General features: G+C 35.7%; 2 protein-coding genes across 3 annotated transcripts in view; one reads left to right on the top strand and one right to left on the bottom strand.

Moving 5' to 3' along the window:
* The window catches only part of LOC136031500 (chorion peroxidase-like), a 90,474-nt gene extending 88,078 nt beyond the window's left edge, over positions 1-2,396 (top strand). For both annotated transcript variants that reach the window (XM_065711158.1, XM_065711159.1), the window contains exon 14: positions 900-2,396. In XM_065711158.1, coding sequence (XP_065567230.1) covers positions 900-2,274 — 1,375 coding nt within the window. In that variant the 3' untranslated portion in view covers positions 2,275-2,396. The remainder of the gene's footprint in view (positions 1-899) is intronic.
* A 9,738-nt stretch (positions 2,397-12,134) lies between these two features.
* LOC136031498 (peroxidase-like) overlaps positions 12,135-23,187 on the bottom strand; it is an 80,323-nt gene continuing 69,270 nt past the window's right edge. The window contains exons 14-15 of the mRNA XM_065711152.1: positions 19,201-19,309; positions 12,135-12,327 (exon numbers count right to left, since the gene is read on the bottom strand). Coding sequence (XP_065567224.1) covers positions 12,246-12,327; positions 19,201-19,309 — 191 coding nt within the window. The 3' untranslated portion in view covers positions 12,135-12,245. The remainder of the gene's footprint in view (positions 12,328-19,200; positions 19,310-23,187) is intronic.

Here is a 23,187-nt window from a genome sequence, read left to right as displayed (position 1 = left end):
ATCTCAACAACGCAGAATTTGAGATTTCCTCGTTTTTTATGTTGTAGGTTAATTTTGTTGCACAATAGCGATTTTAATTTAGCTCAATGAATGAATAAAACCTAATCACAATTTTTTTTTTTTTTTATTTCTTGGGGTCTAATTTTTTTTATGAAGTTCTATGTTTGCCTGTCTAGGAAAAAGACATATCCTCTGCAAAAACAACTTCTGAGCAATTATTCCTTCTTGTTATTAAGCAATGTTTCAAATGATAGCAAAGACTATGTTGCCTTAAATGCGACATAAATTCTAAACGGAGAGATGAATGTCGAGGGATTTGACAGATTTCCACATTTTGACAGGGATTTGACAGGGATTTAGGGATTTTATTCCTTCTGGTTATTACGCAATGTTTCAAATGATAGCAAATACTATGTTGCCTTAAATACGACATAAATTCTAAACGGAGAGATAAATGTCTAGGGATTTGACAGACACTGCCAGTCCAAAGACTACCATCTCAAATCAAAATATATTTCCAACAAAAACAGGTCTTGTGCGTTATATTCACAACGTACTACTATTAAGTTCACTCAAAGATCAATGACATCAGATGGTGAATCAAATGCAGAGACCTAATTTTTTTGGGAGTACATTTTGAGTTAGGACGTCAGTTTCGTTTTAGAATTATTTTCTGTAATTTTTTCCTCAAAAGTCTGATAAAAAAAAATCTACAGTTAAATTTACTCCTCTGACGCTGAGACATCGAGCTTAGCTTTTCGACGGTTATGGTTACAATTTTATTGTGATTCTTTTTTCTTGGTAAATCTTTCAGATTCATGATCACTGGATGAAAATATGTAGTTATGTTTGTTACAATGTATAAATAAATAGTGTTTTATTAGAAATCTTTTTTCTAGCAACCCATGGCTGCCCTGTAGTGAGATTGAATCCCTGGATCTGTTAGCTTGGTTTGAACCTGCTACCCTTAACCTCAATAGTCCTCTAACCGATGCGGAAGAAAAGCAGAAGATAGACGAAATAAAAAGCAGTCTTCAGGCAGTTAAAACTTCAATGGAAAAGGTACCAGGTCCTCCAATACCAAATCAAGCAAAGACTGCAGGAATGAAATCTTTGAAAGCTGCAGTTAAAAAGGCTGCAATTTTGGAAAAATTAGCAAAAGTATTGACAGATGGCGCTACTGATCACATTCCAGCTCAAATGGATCAGAATATAGCTTATTTACCAGTTAATTATGATAATTCCGTACAATATTTGCCACAACCTAATCTTGGTGGTTTATTTGGTACACACGGTTTCTCCCAATTTCTTCCGGGTGTTTCATCAATTAGCCAAAACAATGTTGATTTTGAAGGCATGAGCCACATCAATCTTGACGATTTGAATAACGTCAATGCCCTGAACGGACTTAGTAGAAATAACTTTTTTGGCCTAACTGATAGCGACAATAGAGTAAATGTTCTAGAAGGGTTGAATTTCTTTTCAGGTAATACTCTCGTAGAAATTCCAACCACCAGCTCGGGCCACAGTCCTAATTTTAACTTTCTAGGATACAATAATGCTGTTCCCACGCTTAACGGCCTAGAACATTATCCTCACAGCATATTTGAAGACACTTCAGGGTTCTTACAGCCTATTCTGAATAAACGAAAACGGCAATCCAGATACAATACCGAAAATTACTTTAAAGCTAAAGCGAATAGCTTCGAGAAAGAAACAATGAACACTCACAGTCAAACTGAAAAAGAAAATTGGAATTACGTTCCAAGAACCATAAATCCGATGCATTCAATGAATCTGATTGACGAGATGTCGCAAAGTCTTAGGCAAAACAGACGAAGCACTCTCCGTCAAGGACTTTCCATGTTACCAGAACCAGTTCAAGGTTTAGATAATGTCCACACTTTTCCAATGACTTACGTAAAAACAGATTTTTCGAAAGTAAACCTAAATCAGAAGAAATACCCTCCTGTAGCACAGAAAAACCATCTTGTATCACCAGAATTCAACCGTAATTTTGTCTTACCGTCTACAGTACAGCCTATGGTTTCGTCTCACTCGCCACTATTCGGGCTCATTGATAACGCCCATCCTAGAAAAGATGCTTATCTTTTTCGAAGTACCATTGATAGTGACAGAAATATATCAAGTATCTATAGAAGCAGCCACAGCCCATTGAAAAGTTTAGGTAAGAAAACAGGCAAAGAATACACTTTAAAACATAGTCAAGGACCTGATATAATTCCCAAATTTAAAGGAAATATTGTACCTTGAGCTTCTCCTTACATTTGCAGATATATGACTACGCGTCCAGCCGTGACCAGCTATATTTCTCTCGTGTCATACAAAATTTTTTGTACCACATTATGCACTCATTAAAGGAATTATTCTGGGTATTTTTTATTTCATTCTATATTTTGTTCATCTCAAAGTTTAATTAGGCTACAAAGCTCCCAAGTCTCGAAGAGTAGGTACAGTCTGATATTTAGAACTGCCGTCCCGATGTCACAGAAAGCAGTCACATGAGATCAGTGGGCTAAGTATAACAAATCGGAAAATCCATAAAAAAAAAATCCTAAAGATTGATACTGATATTCAGGAGGATATATCGATTTTTTATGCTAAAATAAAGGTATTTGTATAAAAATAATTATTTAAGAAGCTTTATCACTTTTCCAAAAAGTTGGGACCACAATACTTTTTTGGTGGAGAGTTATAGCTGCGGACTTTTAGGGATTTATTCCTTTTTGAATAATTTCCAGCCCTTTTGATAATACACTTTCAGCAAAGAGCAAAAGGCCAGTAGCCATATTTTTGTTGGCGAAGATTTGTGTTAACCCGTAACAATTACTACTGCTACTACTACTAACAACTCACTGCAGCACCAAGCCACCTTAGACCAACACAGCTACGCACTCTTCCCCTCCATCACAATCTATTTAAAGCCTCCCTCTTTATACCCTCTCAGGAGCTTTCCATTTCCCTTAAATCTTTCCTTGTGACATCCTCCCACCCCATTCGGGGCTGACCTGCTTTTCGTTTAGCCCTAGACGATTGTCCGACAAGGAAGATCTCGGGCAATCTACCACCCTTCATCCGCAGAACGTGCTCTAGTCATTTCAACCCTTCTCTCATTATAGCCCTAGAAATCGGGATTGACCCAAATTTTTCGGGGTCAGTCAGTCGAGTACCCAAATTAATCCGTAGGCAATTTCTCTAGAAAACATATAGTAACTCTTCCTCTGTTTTCCTACAAAATGCAAAGTGATTTCACCTTTCTGATCCTTTTTTTTTGTTTTGTTTTTTTTTTATAACTAAGAGCATTTAGACCAATTTGTAAGTATATATGGCAAAACAGGATTCATTTGTTTGCAAAAAAGCGATTTTCTGATCCGATAATGAATTTTTAATAAAAAATAAGGGGTGAAACCAAGCGCAGATGATTACGACAGTCTTAGAGCAATGGAACTAAAACTAGGTATGACTATTAGACGCAATTCATTCCTTAGATGTTATGTAGTCTTCAAGACCTCAAAGTACCAGTTAAAGGCGCTTCTTAGTAAAGTTGACCTCCTGCTTACATATAGCAAGTAAACTTCTATTTCGAATTTTTTAGATTATCGCACAATTATAAGTATGTCAAAACCGAACTTTCTTTTGAAAGCAATCCTTCCATCTCACTAATTTCTAAAATTCTGAAATGCTATCTAGTTCACCAGAGGTTGTGTAAGAGAATTGACAGGTGGTAAGGAGCTCCAAAAGCCTTTGCAGGATAGAATGCACTGTAGCTTTACAAACCTTGGTCAGGTCATACCTCCATCAGCATTGATACATGTTTTGATGCTAACTTCAATCTCTAGTTTTCCCCATCAGTGTTCTCTCAGTTGAGTTAAAAACATTAGTGAATACGCGTGCTGTCTGAGTCACTGCAAAACAGCCAGAAAGAGTTCAATCGAGTTTGTGAGATCGTGAGCCAAAGCACTTTTTGTAAATGTAGTGTGCTTTTCTACAGCTGCAAACATAAAACTTGGCTTTGGTGGACTTACTTTGGGAACCTGTGATTATTAAAAAAAGGAAGGTATCCTTAGACAATGGAAACCGCAGAAGACTCTCGTAACATAATTATTGAATTTGATGTTCAGTCATTTGGTTTGTTAAGCTGCTCAAAATATAATATAAAATTACTTAAATAGAATTTTCGTATTTAATGTCCCTGACTATATGTCGATTCTGTTGTACTGAATCTCGAAAGTGAAAATACCCGCGTCTCATTACACATATTCGTTCCCCAGTATAGCTATTCTAATAAAAGTATATAAAGTTTTATATAAAATGTTATATAAGTTCTTAAAAAGTTCTTATAAAAGTATATACGTGGTAACGAACTGTAGTAAGGAGCGACCCGGCTCAATAGTAACCAAAGCTCTAAAAAAAGGAATTTTCATACCAATAGCTACATCAAAAGAATTACATTTTAATGCTGATTTTAAATATATAAGTTTCATCAAGTTTAGTCTTACCCATCAAAAGTTACGAGCCTGAGAAAATTTGCGTTATTTTAGAAAATAGGAGAAATACCCCCTAAAAGTCATAGAATCTTAACGAAAGTTAAACCACCACATTCAGCGTATCAGAGAACCCTACTGTAGAAGTTTCAGGCTCCTATCTACAAAAATGTGGAATTTTGTATTTCTTGCCAGAAGGCAGATTACGGATGCATGTTTATTTATTTGTTTGTTTTTTGTTGATTTTTTTCCAGGGGCGATCGTATCGACCCAGTTGTCCTCGAATGTTGCGAGAGGGCTCATTCTAACGGAACTGAAAAGTTCTAGTGCTCTTTTTAAGTGACCAAAAAAATTGGAGGGCACCTAGGCTCCCTCCCACGCTAATTATTTCCCAAAGTCAACGGATAAAAATTCTGAGATAGCCATTTTATTCAGCGTAGTCGAAAAACCTTATAACTATGTCTTTGGGGACGACTTACTCCCCCACAGTCCCCGTGGGAGGGGCTGCAAGTTACAAACTTTGACCAGTGCTTACATATAGTAATGGTTATTGGGAAGTGTACAGGCGTTTTCAGGAGGAGTTTTTGGTTGGGGGAGGGGTTGAGAAGAGGGGGATATGCTGGGGGAACTTTCCATCGAGGAATTTGTCATGGGGGAAGAAAATTTCCATGAAGGGAGCGCTGGATTTACTAGCATTACTTAAAAAAAAACAATGAAAAAATAAATATGAAAAAGTTTTTTCAGCTGGAAGTAAGGAGCAGCATTAAAACTTAAAATGAACAGAAATTATTAACCATATGAGGGGCTCACCTCTTCCTAATACTTCGCTCTTTACGCTAAAGTATTTTTACGAAAGTAAAACAGATCAAAATAGGGATGATACCTTTTTAATGACAGTGAATAGATGTAAAATTATTTAACTGGATATTTCGAACACATATACAGTGTTCATCATCAGCAGTAAAACTTTTTACTGCTAATGATGAACACTGTATATGTGTTCAAAATATCCAGTTAAATAATTTTATATCTATTCACTGTCATTAAAAAGGTATAATCCCTATTTTGAACTGTTTTACTTTCGTCATGGAAAGGCAGTGTAGTCTTCGAAGTTATCTAAAGAATTTTTAGTAATTTCAACTATTTATTCTACGGCTTCTGTGATTTGGGGGTCATTCTTAATGAATTGGGATAAAATTTAAGATTTACTAAAGAGCGATATACTGACGAGGGGGCGAACCCCCTCATATATGCAATAAAAACATGAGAATACAAAAGTTCTTTACGTAAGCTAATTTATAAGTTACGTATATATTTTACTAATAAAAAGATTCGTAAAAAATTAAAAGTTCTAGTTGCCTTTTTAATTAACCAAAATCGGAGGGCAACTAGGCTTCCTCCCCCGCTCTTTTTTTCTCAAAATCATACAATGAAAATTATGAGAAAGCCATTTAGCCAAAAAAAAAAATAAATATGCAAATTTCGTTTAAATTATTCCTCTACAGAGAGCCAAAATCAAAATATAAATTGATTCATAAACGTTCAGAAATTAAATTAAAAAACAAGTTTTTTCAACTGAAAGTAAGGAGCTACATTAAAACTTAAAACGAAAAGAAATTAATTCGTATATGAAAGGGGCTGCTTCCTCATCAACACGCCGCTCTTTACGCTAAAGTTTTTTACTGTTTTAAAAAGAAGGGTTAAGAGAAAGAGTCAAACTTAGCGTAAAGAGCGGGGCGTTGATAAGGAAGCAGCCCCTTTCATATACGAAGTAATTTCTGTTCGTTTTAAGTTTTAATGTAGCTCCTTACTTTCAGTTGAAAAAACTTGTTTTTTTATTTAATATATATATATACCCCGATACAGTAAAGAAAATACTCAGTTTCTTTTATAAATTATTCTTTTCTGATGCTAGAGTAGTTTTGTATTTAGGAATGTTTTATGTCTTTTTAAAAAAGTGAATTTGATGTTCAGTCATTTGGTCTAATGGGCCATTCAAAGTTTAAAAAAAGTTAACGAACATATTCAATAACTGGAATATCTTAATTAAAGTCACCAAAAAACTCTATATAAGGAGAGAAAATGACTAAAATCGATTTTTATTTTCGACATTATGATTTCGACATCAATTTGGATCCTTAGAATGAAAACATAAATATTTCAATGCGCAAAGGATATTCCATTATAGGGTTCACTTTAAAAGTTCCGGTTTAAAGACAGTATATGGAATAAGATATTTATCTAGCAAAGTATAAGAATGTTTAATACCTATGTTTTCTCAATTAGTCCTTTTTTGTTCATTTTTTTAAACCCCGTCGCACCACAATGGATTGATTTTTGACTTGTCATTTCGAGGTCCTATTCCAGCTGATCGACAGGTCTGCTGCATGTTCCTGTAAAAAGAGATCCAGCCACTGAGATGTCGATTCAAATCCCTATGTGCCACTAATGGCTCTGGAGGATTCTATACTTTTTTCTTTTATTAAATTATAAAGTTTATTCAAATGATAGTAAAGAGCGACATTAAAACTTAAAACAAGCAACCCTGTATACGTAATAATATTACGGGGGCGATGGGAATTCGTAATAATATAAAATAACGGTTTCATGCGAAAACATTTATAATAAGATAAAAAAAAATTTGAAATAACAAAATTTCAGAAGAGCTATGACCTAGAACCCTGCCCGAGGAACAAAAAGGTATGAAAATAGAATAAACTGAAAAAAAAATGAATATTGGTGAACCATAAAATTATCAATAAGTTTCAGGTCTCATAACCATACAAAAAAAAAAAATGGAAATCATTCATGCTGAGTAGATCCAGAAGACATGAGGTGGATTTCCTTTCTAGTCCATAGTTGTTTTCAGAGCCTTTCATTTTCTATACTACCATGCGAAGTTAAAAATAAATTGAAATCAATAGCCCCATCTAATCTGGAGAAAATTGTTTTCCTAGACAGTAGCTTCAGGGTTCACACAGATTTTGGGTTTCATTATATAATTTTATCAGGAATGTACCCTTAGTGGGAGATGTTGAAATTTTTATTAAGCAATGGTAAAAGATCAGATAACCATTTGTTAATTTAGCCACTTGGAGCCGATTGCTAAAAAAAAGAAAATTATGACTTCCATCTTTCTTGTGAAATCCAAAAAAGTTTGTTCACGACAAAAATGTTACAAATATGGAGGAGCAAGAAATGGCTTATGTGATACAATTAAAAATCTCTTTTCAATAGTTCTGTCCGAAGCACTGACTATAGTTTAAAAAAAAGCTAATATGAAATAGAATAGAAAACGTACGAAATGATTTCTTTTTCCAATCAATACAGAGATTAATCAAACAGTTCGTGGTAACGAACTGTAGTAAGGAGCGACCCGGCTCAATAGTAACCAAAACTCTAAAAAATGGAATTTTGATACCAATAGCTACATCAAAAGAATCACATTTTAATGCTGGTTTTAAATATATAAGTTTCATCAAGTTTAGTCTTACCCATCAAAAGTTACGAGCCTGAGAAAATTTGCGTTATTTTAGAAAATAGGGGGAAACGCCCCCTAAAAGTCATAGAATCTTAACGAAAATCACACCATCAGATTCAGCGTATCGGAGAACCCTACTGTAGAAGTTTCGAGCTCCTATCTACAAAAATGTGGAATTTTGCATTTTTTGCCAGAAGGCAGATCACGGATGCGTGTTTATTTGTTTTTTTTTTTTTTCTTTTTCCCAGGGGTGATCGTATCGACCCAGTTGTCCTAGAATGTTGCAAGAGGGCTCATTCTAACGGAAATGAAAAGTTCTAGTGCCCTTTTTAAGTGACCAAAAAATTGGAGGGCACCTAGGCCCCCTCCCACGCTAATTATTTTCCCAAAGTCAACGGATCAAAATTCTGAGATAGCCATTTTATTCAGCGTAGTCGAAAAACCTTATAACTATGTCTTTGGGGACGACTTACTCCCCCACAGTCCCCGTGGGAGGGGCAACAAGTTACAAACTTTGACCTGTGCTTACATATAGTAATGGTTATTGGGAAGTATACAGGCGTTTTCAGGAGGATTTTTTTGGTTTGGGGGAGGGGTTGAGAAGAGGGGGATATGCTGGGGGAACTTTCCTTCGAGAATTTGTAATGGGAGAAGAAAATTTCCATGAAGGGAGAGCAGGATTTACTAGCATTATTTAAAAAAAAACAATTAAAAAATAAAAGTGAAAAAGCTTTTTCAGCTGGAAGTAAGGAACAGCAATAAAACTTAAAAAAAACAGAAATTATTACCCATATGAGGGGCTCACCTCCTTCTAATACCTCGCTCTTTACGCTAAAGTATTTTCAGTAATTTCAACTACTTATTCTACGGCTTTTGTGATTCAGGAGGTCATTCTTAATGAATTGGGATAAAATTTAAGCTTTAGTGTAAAGAGCGAGGTACTGACGATGGAGCGAATCCCCTCATATATGTAATAAAAACATGAGAATACAAAAGTTCTTTACGTAAGCTAATTTATAAGTTACGTAAATCTTTTACCAATAAAAAGATTCGTAAAAAATTAAAAGTTCTAGTTGCCTTTTTAATTAACCAAAAAATCGGGGGGCAACTAGGCTTCGTCCCCCGCTCTTTTTTTCTCGAAATCATTCGATCAAAATTATGAGAAAGCCATTGAGCCAAAAAAAAAAAAAATATGCAAATTTCGTTTTGATTATTCCTCTGCGGAGAGCCAAAATCAAAACATGCATTTGATTCAAAAACGTTCAGAAATTAAATAAAAAAAACAAGTTTTTTTAACTGAAAGTAAGTAGCGACATTAAAACTTAAAACGCACAGAAATTACTTCGTATATGAAAGAGGCTGCTTCCTCATCAACGCCCCGCTCTTTACGCTAAAGTTTTTTACTGTTTTAAAAAGAAGAATTGAGAGAAAGAGTCAAACTTTAGCGTAAAGAGCGGGGCGTTGATGAGGAAGCAGCCTCTTTCATATACGAAGTAATTTCTGTGCGTTTTAAGTTTTAATGTCGCTCCTTACTTTCAGTTAAAAAAAGTTGTTTTTTTTATTTAATTCAATACCTAAATGGAGTTTTTACTGAAGAGATATTATTGCTCTTATTTTTATAATAAAAATAGAGAGTTTTTTGTTTCAAACAGTTCGTGGTAAGCAACTGTAGAAAGAAGCGACCCGGCTCAATAGTAAACGAAACTCTAAAAAATGGGATTTTGAAACTAATAGATACATAAAAAGAATCGAATTATTACGCTGATTTAAATATATATGTTTCATCAAATTTAGACTAACTCATCAAAAGTTACGAGCCTGAGAGAATTTGCCTTATTTTGAAAAATAGGGAGGAACACCCCCTAAAAGTAATAGAATCTTAACGAAAATCACACCATCGCATTCAGTCTATCAGAAAACCCTACTGTAGAAGTTTCAAGTTCCTATCTATAAAAATGTGGAACTTAGTTTTTTGCCAGAAGACCGATCACGGGTGCGTGTTTATTTTTTTGTTTGTTTGTTGTTTTTTTCCCAGGGGTGATCGTATCGACCAAGTTGTCCTAGAATGTTGCGAGAGGGCTCATTCTAACGGAAATGAAAAGTTCTAGTGCCCTTTTTAAGTGACCCAAAAAATTGGTCACACTCATTTTTTCCTAAAGTCAACGGATCAAAATTTTGAGATAGCCATTTTGTTCAGCATAGTCGCATAACAACTATCTCTTTGGGGCTGACTTGTTCCCCCAAAGTCCCCGGTAGAGGGGCTGCAAATCACACCATCGCATTCAGCTTATCAGAGAACCGTACTGTAGAAGTTTCAAGCTCCTATCTACAAAAATGTGGAACTTAGTATTTTTTGCCAAAAACTGGAGGGCACCTAGGCCCCCTCCCACGCTCATTTTTTCCCAAAGTCAACGGATCAAAATTTTGAGATAGCCATTTTGTTCAGCATAGTCGCAAAACAACTATCTCTTTGGGGCTGGCTTACTCCCCCAAAGTCTCCGGGGGAGGGGCTGCAAATCACATCATCGCATTCAGCGTATCAGAGAACCCTACTGTAGAAGTTTCAAGCTCCAATCTATAAAAGTGTGGAACTTAGTATTTTTTGCCAGAAGACCGATCACGGGTGCGTGTTTATTTGTTTGTTTGTTTTTTCCCCAGGGGTGATCGTATCGACCAAGTTGTCCTAAAATGTCGATAGAGGGCTCATTCTAACGGAAATTAAAAGTTCTAGTGCCCTTTTGAAGTGCCCAAAAAATTGGAGGGCACCTAGGACCCCTCCCACGCTCATTTTTTCCCAAAGTCAACGTATCATAATTTTGAGATAGCCATTTTGTTCAGCATAGTCGCATAACAACTATCTCTTTCAGGCTGACTTACTCCCCGAAGTCCCCGTGGGAGAGGCTGCAAGTTGCAAACTTTGACCAGGGTTTACATACGGTAATGGTTATTTGTAAGTATACAGACCTTTCCAGGGGTATTTTTTGATTGGGAGGGGGGGTTGAGGGGGAGGATCTTGCCTTGGAGGAACTTGTCATGGGAGAAGAGAAATTCCACGAAGGGGGCGCAGGAAAAGTTTTTTCCACTGAAAGTAAGGACCAGCATTAAAACTTAAAACGAAAATAGATTATTTCACATATAATCTCTTCCTAAATACCTCGCTCTTTACGCTAAAGTATTTTTAGCAATTTCAACTATTTATTCTACAGCCTTTGTCATTCAGGGGTCAATCTTAAAGAATTGGGACAAAATTAAGGCTTTAGTGTAAAGAGCGAGGTATTAACGAGGGGGCAAACCCCCTCATATACATAATAAAAATATAAGAATATAAATTTCGTTACGTGAGTTAATTTGTAAGTTACATATATTTTTTACTAATAAAAACGTTCGTTAAAAATTAAAAATTCTAGTTGCCTTTTTAAGTAACCGAAAAATTGGAGAGCAACTAGGCCTCCTCCCACACCCTTTTTCTCAAAATCGTCTGATCAAAACTAAGATAAAGCCGTTTAGCAAAAAAAAATAATAAGAAAATTTTGTTTTAATTATTCATTTGCGGAGAGCCAAAATCAAACGTGCATTAATTAAAAAACGTTCAGAAACTAAATAAAAAAGCAAGTTTTTTTTTAACTGAAAGTAAGGAGCGACATTGAAACTTAAAAGGAACAGAAATTACTCGGTGTATGAAAGGGGCTGTTCCCTCCTCAACATCCCGCTCTTTACGCTAACGTTATTTACTGTTTTATAAAGTAGAATTGAGAGAAAGAGTCAAACTTTAGCGTAAAGAGCGTGGCTTTAAGAAGGGAACAGCCCCTTTCATACACGGAGTAATTTCTTTTCGTTTTAAATTTTAATGTCGCTCCTTAAAAAAAAGTAAAGAATACGGCATTAGACTTTACAGTCCCTACCGGCGGTGCTGATCTCCGTTTCTTGGCCCTTCAGCCAGGAAGTACATTGGGGAGTTGGGGACAACCATCCTGTGCTTTCGCACACCCTTCCAATTTACCTTCCCCAGATTTCTCTAGATACCCATTTAGAGCTGGATTGTCGATCCTTATTTTCAGTTAAGAAAAACTTGTTTTTTTTTATTTAATTAATGGTAAAGTCAACCCAACTACAGCAAGTTAACAGCTTTGACTACTGCAAAGCAGTAGTTATAAGCTTGACTATTTTATTTTATAAAACTTCGATAACAAAAGACTTTAAAACTTAAATAATATTCCTAAGAAGGCATTGAACATGGCAGCACTCAGGTAACTTCAGTCTCATGATATCAACTTCTCATTCTTCCAAGACGTCAGGTTTACCACTGGTATGGTCTCACTTGAACAAGGCACTCGCCCATTTCTGAAATAGAATGCAAGATCTTTTATTATGACTGAAGAAAAGAGATTCTTGGGCCTAAACCTAGGTAAATCTGACACCTTACTTCAGGTCGTGTGGCTTCATCCCGAATGCCTCGTCTTAGAGCAAATATAATAGTGAAATTTGAAAAATCTGGATCTAAAGGCTGAAAATAGACTTTTCTAAATTTTCATTTCGTACAATCATCCTCCTCTCCCAGGGATAGATCCAGGGGGTGGTTTTAGGAGTGCATACCACACCTCACTCAGAAGGTAAAAATCGCACTAATTACAGGGTAAAAAAACTTGGTTTTAAAAGAATGAATCACCGTAAACATTCTACATGGACCAGCTGACCAATTCTGTTGCCAGAGATAGGCGGAGGAGGAGTCTAGGAAGTCCTGAACCCTCTATTGAGACCTGTGACATTCACAACTTTATCAAAGGTTTTTTTATGAAACCTAACTAAATATGTATTGTGTTAAATATTTGGAAAAAATAATCCTTTTGTAAGCTTCACTTGTTTTGATAATAAAAACTCGGCAGCGTTCTGACTAAATAGTCAAACGAACCAATTGCATTCAACTATTACTAATGCTACTAAAAACTCTCCGTAGCACCAAGCCACCTAAGGCTAACACAGCTACGCACGCTCCTCTTCCATTTCAATCTATTCAAAGCCTCTCTCTTTACACCCTCCCAGAAAATTCCCGTTAAATCTTTCTTTATGCCATCCTCTCACCTCAAGTGAGGGTGACCTACTTTCCGTTTAGCCCTAGACGTTTGGCTAAGAAGCAAAATCTTCGGTAATCTGTCATCCTTCATCCGTAGAACGTACCCAAGCCATCCCACCCATTCTCTCATTATAACTCTAGAAAGCGGGATTATAGTAGTATATGCCTTTGTAGGACCGACTGACGGAGATACTAGTGACTCTTATAGTTACAGGAGCAAATAGACAGGGTCCCAGGAAGAAATATGACGTTTTTAATTGGATATTTAAACACTCAGGTGGGTAGAAATAGGGATAGATGGTATCCTAGCTTAGGTAAATTTGGTGTAGGAAAAGGAAACAGTAATGGCTACAGACTTTTGCCATTTTGTAGGCATAGCAATCTAGTTGTAACCAATACGGTGTTTGGTCATAAAATGGTCCAAAAGTTAAATGTTTTTCGAAACTTTCGAAAAACAGTTATATACTAAACTGGAGAGTTTAACAAAAGGTATGTAAAGAAAGTGGAGAAAGCATTAAAATATGAACTAAGGAGGTGTGAAGTGGAGGCCATGGATAAAATTGCCGAGGATCTAAAAGATGGAGCTAGACGGCATAATAGTGAGATATTATACTGGCATATTAATAAATTAAGAGGGAGTAGTCAATCCCGACTTATTCCAGTTAAAGATAGGAATGGGGCCACAATTAGTGAAGGAAATAGTTAAAAAGAGATGGGCGGAACATTTTGAGAATATGGTAAACCGAGATACAGTTGCAGGAAAGTGTGGTGAATGAGTTTCTTAAATATGGTGGCTCTGAGGTTATAAATAAGCAACTTAAGATTATAAATATAATTTTAGAAAAAGGGGAAGTACCTATCGATTTTAGGAAAACCTTAATTAAACCACTGTATAAGAAAGGTAATAAGAGTGAGTGTCATAATTAATGAGGCATTAGTCTGGTCTCTGTAGATAGCAAATTATTTAGTATTATGATACTTTTTAGACTGAGATATAATGTAGACACAGTTTTAAGAGAATAAGATTCCGGTTTTCGAAAAAGTAGAGGATTTGTCGACAAAATTTCACTCTTAGGTTAATAATTGAGAAGTGCCTTAGTTGTCAAACACCTTTGGTCCTCAGTTTTATAGATTATGAGCAAACGTTCAGTTCTGTTGATAGAGGAGCTTTAGCAAAGGTCTTATCCTTATATCGTATACCAGACAAATACATTAAAGTGATTAGTGCTATGTACGAGAATAATACTGCTGCGGTTAAGGTTGGAAGTGAGGTTAGCAGCTGGCTTTGTATTAAATCAGGGATTAAGCAGGGTTGTGTTTTATCCCCCTTTAAATGGATCATTTTGATGGGCTTTGTCTTAAGGAGCACAGGAAAGACAATGGGAGACCACGGAATCAAATAGGGAGGAAAAACTCTCCTGGACTTAGATTTCACTGAAGAATTAAGCGTATTAGATGAAAGTGTGAGCAAAAAGATTTGAAAATGATAGGTTTGAAAATTAATAATTGAATAGGTTTGAAAACTAATATTGAGAAGACTAAGTCACTAAGGCTAGGAATAAGTGAAGACGAAAAGGTGACGTTGGGTAACGAAAAGATTAATCAGGTGGGCAGCTTCACTTACCTTGGTAGTATTATTAACGGTGGGAGCAGTGAAGATGTTAAAAGTAGAATAGCCAAGGCTCAGGGTGTTTTTTTGTAGTTAAGAAAAGGTTCAGAAGAATAAGAAGATGATTCTGCAAACCAAGATTAGAATATTGGAAGCTACAGTGATGACAGCGGTCAAATATGGCTCTGAAGCATGGACGCTCCGAAAAGCGGATGAAAATTTACTAGATGTTTTCCTGAGAAACTGCCTATGGATTGTTCTGGGTATCCGGCTAACTGACGGTATTTCAACAGTAGGCCGTACGAAAAATCTGGTTCAATCGCGCTTTCTAGGGCTGTAATGGAAGAAAGGTTGAGATGGCTAGGCCTCGTTCTGCGGATGAAGGATGACAGATTCAGAAGATTGTCCTTTTTGGCCAACCACCTAGGGCTAAATGGAAAGCAGGTCGTCCTCGTCTGCGGTGGGAGAATGTCATAAATAAAGATTTAACGGAAATAGGAACCTCCTGGGAGGCTGTAAATAGGGAGGCTTTGAATAGATTGGGTTGGAGAAGGAGCGTGCGTAGCTGTGTTGGCCTCAGGTGGCTTGGTGCTGTGGTGAGTTATTAGCAGTAGTAGTAGTAGTAGTAGTAATAGTAGTAGTAGTAGTAGTAATAGTAGTAGTAATAGTAGTAGTAGAGTTTAAAATTTGACAATTAGGAAGATGAATGGAATAATTTTTAGAAAAACAATTTGAGAAACTGATTAAATAAAAAAACAAGTTTTTTTAAATGAAAGTATGGAGCGACATTAAAACTTAAAGCGAACAGAAATTAATCCGTATATGAAAGGGGCTTATCCTCCTCAACGTCCCGCTCTTTACGCTAAAGTTTGACACTTTCTCTTAACTCTACTTTTTAAAACAGTAAAAAACTTTAGCGTAAAGAGAGGGACGTTGAGGAGGAAAAGCCCCTTTCATATACAGAGTAATTTCTGTTCGTTTTAAGTTTTAATGTCGCTCCTTACTTTCATTTACAAAAACTTGTTTTTTATTTAATTTCTGGACGTTTTTTAATTAATGTATGTTTGACCTTGGCTCTCCGCACATAAATAATTAAAACGAAATTTGCATATTAATGTTTTTTTTTGGATAAATGGCTTTCTCATAGTTTTAATCGGAAGATTTTGAGAAAAAAGGAGAGAGGGAGGAAGCCTAGTTGCCCTCCAATTTTTTGATTACTTAAAAAGGCAACTAGAACTTTTAATTTTTTTACGAACATTTTATTAGTAAAAAATATGCGTAATTTACGAATTAACTTACGTAACGAACTTCTATATTCATATGTTTTTATTGCGTATATGAGGGAGTTCAACCCTCTTCGATACCTCGCTCTTTACATTAAAGCTTAAATCCTGTCCCAATTCCTTAAGAAAGACCCTTGAATCACAAAGGCCGTAGAATACATAATTGAAATTACTAAAAATACTTTAGCGCAAAGAGCGAGGTATTACGAGGAGGTAAACCCCTCATATGCTCAATAATTTCTGCTCGTTAATTTCTGCTTCATATTTATTTTTTCATTGTTTTTTTTTAAATAATACTAAAAAATCCTGCGCCCCCTCCATTGAAAGTCTCTTCCCCCATGAGAAGTTTTCCCATGGAAAGATCCTCCCACGTAACCCCCCCCCATCTCAACTTTCCCTGCCAAACCAAAAAATACCCCTGAAAACGACCGTACACTTCCCAGTAACCATTACTATATGTAAACACAGGTCAAAGTTTGTAACTTGCCATCCCTCTCGCGGGGACTGCGGGGGAGACATAGTTATTATGTCCATAATAAATATAAGATATAGTTATTGGGTTTTTCGACTATGGTGAATAAAATTGCTATCTCAGAATTTTGATCCGGTGACTTTGAGGAAAAAATGAGTGTGGGAGGGCGCCTAGGTGCCCTCCAATTTTTTTGGTCACTTAAAAAGGGCACTAGGACTTTTAATTTCCGTTAGAATGAGCCCTCTCGTGACATTCTAGGACCGCTGGATCGGTACGATCACCCCCGGGAAAAAAAAAAACAAATAAACACGCATCTGTTGATTTGTCTTCTGGCAAAAAAATGCGAAATTCCACATTTTTACAGATAGGAGCTTGAAACTTCTACAATAAGGTTCTCTGATACACCGAATCTGATGGTGTGAGTTTCGTTAAGATTGCATGACTTTTAGGGGGCGTTTTCCCCTATTTTCTAAAATGAGGCAAATTTTCTCAGGCTCGTAACTTTTGATAGGTAAGACTAATCTTGATGAAACTTATATATTTAAAATCAGCATTAAAATGCGATTCTTTTGATGTAGCTATTGATATCAAAATTTTCCATTTTTTTTAGAGTTTCGTTTACTATTGTGCCGGGTCGCTCCTTACTATAGTTCGTTACCACGAACTGTTTGATGATGGTATCTTAGGGAAGAAAGTTAGGACTGCAGTCGGGAATATTAGTGAAAAAGCTTTATGGATAATAGAGAGGAGATGGAGTTTTTACGAGAAATATCTGAGTGATATATCATATGAAAACAAAAAAAATGTAAAGAAAGTGGAGAAAGCATTAAAATATGAGCTAAGGAGGTGTGAAGTTGAGGCCGTGGATAAAATTGCCGAGGATCTGGAAGATGCAGCTAGACGGTATGATAGTTAAATATTGTAGTGGCATTTGAATAAATTGAGAGGTAGTAGTCAAACCGGGCGTGTCCCAGTTAAAGATTGGAATGGGACCAGAATTAGTGATAGGGAAAAAGTTAAAGAGAGATTGGCAGAACATTTTGAGAATTTGCTAAATCGAGATGAAGCTGCAGGATAAGATATAGAGAAAAATGAAAAAGTTTGTGATTCCTTGGACGTGAAGGAAGATTTTTTTGTGAAGAAGAATTAGTGACAGTACTAAAAGGATTAAAAATAATAACACTACAGGTGCTGCTAGTGTGGTATGAATTTCTTAAATATGGTGGCTCTGAGGTCAGAAATAAGTCACTGAAGATTATAAATATGATTTTTGAAAAAGGGAATTACCTAGCGATTTTAGAAATACCTTTATTAAACCACTTTATAAGAAAGGTGATAAGAGTGAGTGTGGTAATCATTGAGGCATTAGTCCGGTCTATGTAGGTAGCAAATTACTTAGTAATATGATGCTTTTTAGACTGAGAGACGCTGTAGACAAAGTTCTAAAAGAAGAACAGTGCGGTTTTAGGAAAGTTAGGGGATGTATCAACCAAATTTTCAATCTTAGGTTAATTATTGAGAAGTGCCTGAGTTGTCAAACACCCTTGGTTGTCAGTTTTATAAATTATAAGCAAGCATTCAGTTGTTTTGATACAAGAGCTTTAGTAAAGGTCTAGTGACTATATTTCAAGTATTCTTAATTATTAAATATATCAATAATTCAATGTTTATACTTGACTATACATTTAGCTTTGATTAAAGGTACCGGATAGAATTTTATATTTAGATTGCAACGATCAACTAAAAGCCATATGGTTGTTAGCGGGTCCATTTCCATATAGCGGGTCCATACAGAGGGTCCATTTCCAAACCCTTCGAAGATAGGCTTGATCTTGTGGCAAGTCGTATTCCTAGCTAATTTGGTGAGAGTGGGCCACGTGGGTGGACACAAACGTCCTCTCCCCGTCACTATCCTCCAACAGAGATCTCCCTAAGTGCACTTCAAAGTGATGGAAGGGTAACATACTGTTGTTAGAACTAGCATTTAGCTAGTAAAAGCTCAGAATAAGTTACTAAGAAAGTTTGATTTAATAAAATTTCCTAGTTACTCCTACGACCACAGAAAAATAGAAGGAATACTTGTAAAAAATCTTGCGATGCAAAAATTTTTAGTCCTTCTTATATGCTGAAATATTCACACAGTAGACCCTATTAAGTGGAATTTCTCAAGCTTAAATGTCATACAAGGGTCAATGTCATACTAGCAAAACCAATAAAATTTTAAAGGGCAGAGTTATATGTCGTAAATAAGGAATAATTAGATTGGCTTACGAAGAAATGCCACAAATGTAAACCAATGAACTTATAGTATACCCTTATCATAGAACTATAGAAAAATAATCGCTCCTTTTTTTCTTTTTTCTGAGTGTGAATTATTTCTTAAAATAGTATTACTCAGACCACATTTGCAGACCATAAAAGTACACATCAATTAGTTTTTAATAAATATAAAACTGGTGCGCGATCAATTTTGATTTATGAGTTTTTCCAGGCTATCTCATGGATTCTGATCGTTTTATGGTTTGTATCTTATATATAATTACGATTCAGATTTAATATTTATATATGGGTTTTCGAAACCTAGGTTTTCATCTCTGGTGCCATCAAGAGGGATTTTGTCTTCCTACGTAAGGGGGGTAATATGAATACTTTTTCCTTTCCTTTGAATAAGCTTACAAAAAAGTGGATGATTGACAAGAATGAAATTTTTTTGCTTCCTTTTGTATGAAATTTTAAGTTTGATCAGAATAGCACAAACTAGAACTGAATGTCTACTTACGATCCAGCGGCAGCTTTGAATACATCAGGCTGTAAACTAGTTAGCTCTCCGTCACTGTTGTCACACAATATTCTTGCTAAACTAGATCTCCGTAACTGATTTAATTGAGCTAGAAAAATACATTTAGTTGATTTAATTATGTAGAAAGAAGATTATATGCTCAGTTGATGTAAAAATAAACTAAAAGGTAATGATTATTCTTATTGAATTCTGTCAAAATATAAATGCATTAAAAAGATCATTTTAATACCGCATTTCTTCATTTATAGCAAAACATCAGGGAGAAGTTTTTTTTTGCTCATCAAGTTTGGCTAGCTAGTCTTGGAGGACCATTTTAGCCAACTGAACATCATTAACTATTCAGAGAAAAAAAAATTGGATAAAATATCATACTAAAATATGTTATTTTTTCAGTTAGATAAGATAATATTTATTTTCAATAGACTATCACAAGCTCTATACAGCCGAATTCGCTTTATATGTCAGGAAAAGCTAGAAAAAAAGAAAAAATTCAAATCAGTACATTAAGCCAAACACTTAAAATTAAAAAGAAATTAAAAAAGCAAAATCATCAAAGATAAAGGGCAAATCAGTAAACTTAACAATTAAATTACGAAAACATTGCTGTAAATCAAAAACAAAAACGGCAATAGAGGAAAAGGGGAATTTGGCAAGTACATAATCACGAATTATTATTAAGGTGTTCCAGAATAAAGGGGATAAAACTTTACGAAACCTCTATGTAACAGCATGGATCGGAGAGTAAGTTGGGATTGCTAAGGAGGCTGACCGGGGGAGTCGGAGTCTAATGGAATTGTGAAAATCAGGGAGTAAGTCCTCAGTACGGGAATTGGAATTGACTGATTTAGCGAAAAACAGGCAAATTTTTTCCCTTCTTTCTTTTAAGGTGGTAATGCGTGCAGCTTTAAGGAGGAAGGAGTATGGAATTTTGCCTTCTTTGTAAATGATCCTGAGCGAATGCTTTTGGACCGACTCGATTTTGTCACTAAGCTCATTTGAAAGTTGCGAATGCCAGACCGGACATGCATATTCCAATAACGGCCTGATAAAGGATAAGTAAACACGGAGGGAATGTATCTTAGGACAATTAAATTTGTTTAGTAGCTTAAAAATGGATAGTGAAACATTTGCTTGTTTAACAATGTTGTAAATATATGTGTCCCACTGAAAATCATTAGAAATTGTGACACCAAGAAGCTTAACATGTTTCACTAGCATTTCGCGTGGGATTGGGTCGCAAAAAACAGGAGTAGATTTCAAGAAGTTAATCGTCATTTTCTGTGATTTAGTGGGATTTACTGTCATTTTAGATTCTTAGATTCATCCGAACATTGGGTTAGTATTTCAACGGAGTCACTTTTAATATTCCTATGACATACTTCAAGGATCGACAATTCATCCACATATTTCCATCTTTGGGAGAATTCCTTGCCAATTTCGTTAATCATGACAAGAAATAAGATTGGTCCCAATAAGGTTCCTTGAGGTATTCCACAGTACCTAAGGAGGGGGTTAGAGTAAGTATTTTTGTATTTTACAACTTGTGATCAGTTTGAAAGGAACGATATAACAATATTTACTAATAGTGGGTAAATTTAAAAGTTATCATCTAGTAAACGAATTAGGATATTGTGGTCAACTAAGTCAAACGCTTTCTGGAAATCGACTAAAACCAGGTTTAGCCAAACATTTGGTTTCTCTAGTCAAACAGTTCGTGGTAACAAACTGTAGTAAGGAGCGACCCGGCTCAATAGAAACCAAAACTCTAAAAAATGGAATTTTGATACCAATAGCTACATCAAAAGAATCGCATTTTAATGCTGATTTTAAATATATAAGTTTCATCAAGTTTAGTCTTACGCACCAAAAGTTACGAGCCTGAGAAATTTGGTGTTTTTTTAGAAAATAGGGGGAAACACCCCCTAAAAGTCATAGAATCTTAACGAAACTTACACCATCAGATTCATCGTATCAGAAAACCCTACTGTAGACGTTTCAAGCTCCTATCTACAAAAATGTGGAATTTGTATTTTTTGCAAGAAGACAGATCACGCACGGATGCGTGTTTATTTGTTTGTTTTTCCAGGGGTGATCGTATCGACCCAGTTGTCCTAGAATGTTGCGAGAGGGCTCATTCTAACGGAAATGAAAAGTTCTAGTGCCCTTTTTAAGTGACCAAAAAATTGGAGGGCACCTAGGCCCCTTCCCACGCTCTTTTTCCCCCAAAGTCACCGGATCAAAATTCTGAGATAGCCATTTTATTCACAATAGTCGAAAAACTTAATAACTATGTCTTTGGAGACGACTTACTCCTCCACAGTCCCCGTGGGAGGGGTACAAGTTACAAACTTTTACCAGTGCATAGTAATGGTTATTGGGAAGTGTACAGGTGTTGTATTCAGGAGGATTTTTTGGTTGGGAGGAGGGGTTGAGAAGAGGGGGATATACTGGGGGAACTTTCCATCGAGGAATTTGTCATGGGGGAAGAAAATTTCCATGAAGAGAGCGCAGGATTTACTAGCATTATTGAAAAAAAAACAATGAAAAAATAAATATGAAAAAGTTTTTTTTCAGCTGGAAGTAAGGAGCAGCATTAAAACTTAAAACGAACAGAAATTATTACCCATATAAGGGGCTCACCTCCTCCTAATACCTCGCTCTTTACGCTAAAGTATTTTTAGTAATGTCAACTATTTATTCTACGGCTTTTGTGATTCAGGGGTCATTCTTAATGAATTGGGACAAAATTTAAGATTTAGTGTAAAGAGAGAGGTACTGACAAGGGGGTGAACCCTCTCATATGTGTAATAAAAACGTGAGAATAAAAATTCTTTACGTAAGCTAGTTTATAAGTTACGTATATCTTTTATTAATAAAAAGATTCGTAAAAAATTAAAAGTTCTAGTTGCCTTTTTAATTAACCAAAAAATTGGAGGGCAACTAGGCTTCCTCCCTCGCTCTTTTTTTCTCAAAATCATTCGATCGAAATTATGAGAAAGCCATTTAGCCAAAAAAATAAATATGCAAATTTCGTTTTAATTATTTCTCTGCGGAGAGCCAAAATCAAAACATGCATTGATTCAAAAACGTTCAGAAATTAAATAAAAAAAAAACAAGTTGTTTCAACTGAAAGTAAGGAACAACATTAAAACTTAAAACGAACAGAAATTACTTCGTATATGAAAGGGGCTGCTTCCTCATCAACGCCCCGCTCTTTACGCTAAAGTTTTTTACTGTTTTAAAAAGAAGAGTTGAGAGAAAGAGTCAAACCTTAGCGTAAAGAGCGGGGCGTTGATGAGGAAGCAGCCCCTTTCATATACGAAGTAATTTCTGTTCGTTTTAAGTTTTAATGTCGCTCCTTACTTTCAGTTGAAAAACTTGTTTTTTTTATTTTTCACTTAGGATGGTGTGAATCAAGTGTACAAGGTAATGGGTGGTGGAGGTTTTTCTTAAATTACCAAACTGTCGGATAATTTTAATTTTAAGCCAGTCACAAAGGAACCTTCGTAAAGCTTAGAAAAAACTGGAGTGAGTGTAATAGGACACATGTTGGTTATAGTCAGACTGGAAGATTTCTTCGGGATGGGTGTTATAAAACCTAGTTTCCAGCAACTTGGGAATTTACCAGATTTTGTAATTTGGTTAAAAGTATCAGATAAAGGTCCAGCAATTGTGTCTGAAAAGGCTTTAATCAAGTCAATTGGGATGTCTAATGGGCAAGTACTTGATTTTTTGAGCTTTCAGATTTTATTTATAACATCAAAGGGAGAAATTTGGGGAAGAGGTGGAGGGAGGAATAGTTTGACCTGAGCCAGTGAAAGGGGGGAGACTTTGTACTATGGACGCAAGATGCAGGTTCAAATCGTTGGCTATCTTGTAAGGGGGCTCAGGGAGATGAAAATTAACTTCAACAGGTTTTTTGCCGCAAATCTCTTTAATTTTCCTGTGCCATTGTTTGGGCTTGTT

Source organism: Artemia franciscana, chromosome 9 (genome assembly GCF_032884065.1).
Source record: "Artemia franciscana chromosome 9, ASM3288406v1, whole genome shotgun sequence".
Classification (NCBI taxonomy): Eukaryota; Metazoa; Arthropoda; class Branchiopoda; order Anostraca; family Artemiidae; genus Artemia; species Artemia franciscana.
The sequence above is the reverse complement of the archived record's forward strand: the minus strand, read 5'-3'. Positions and strand labels throughout refer to the sequence as shown.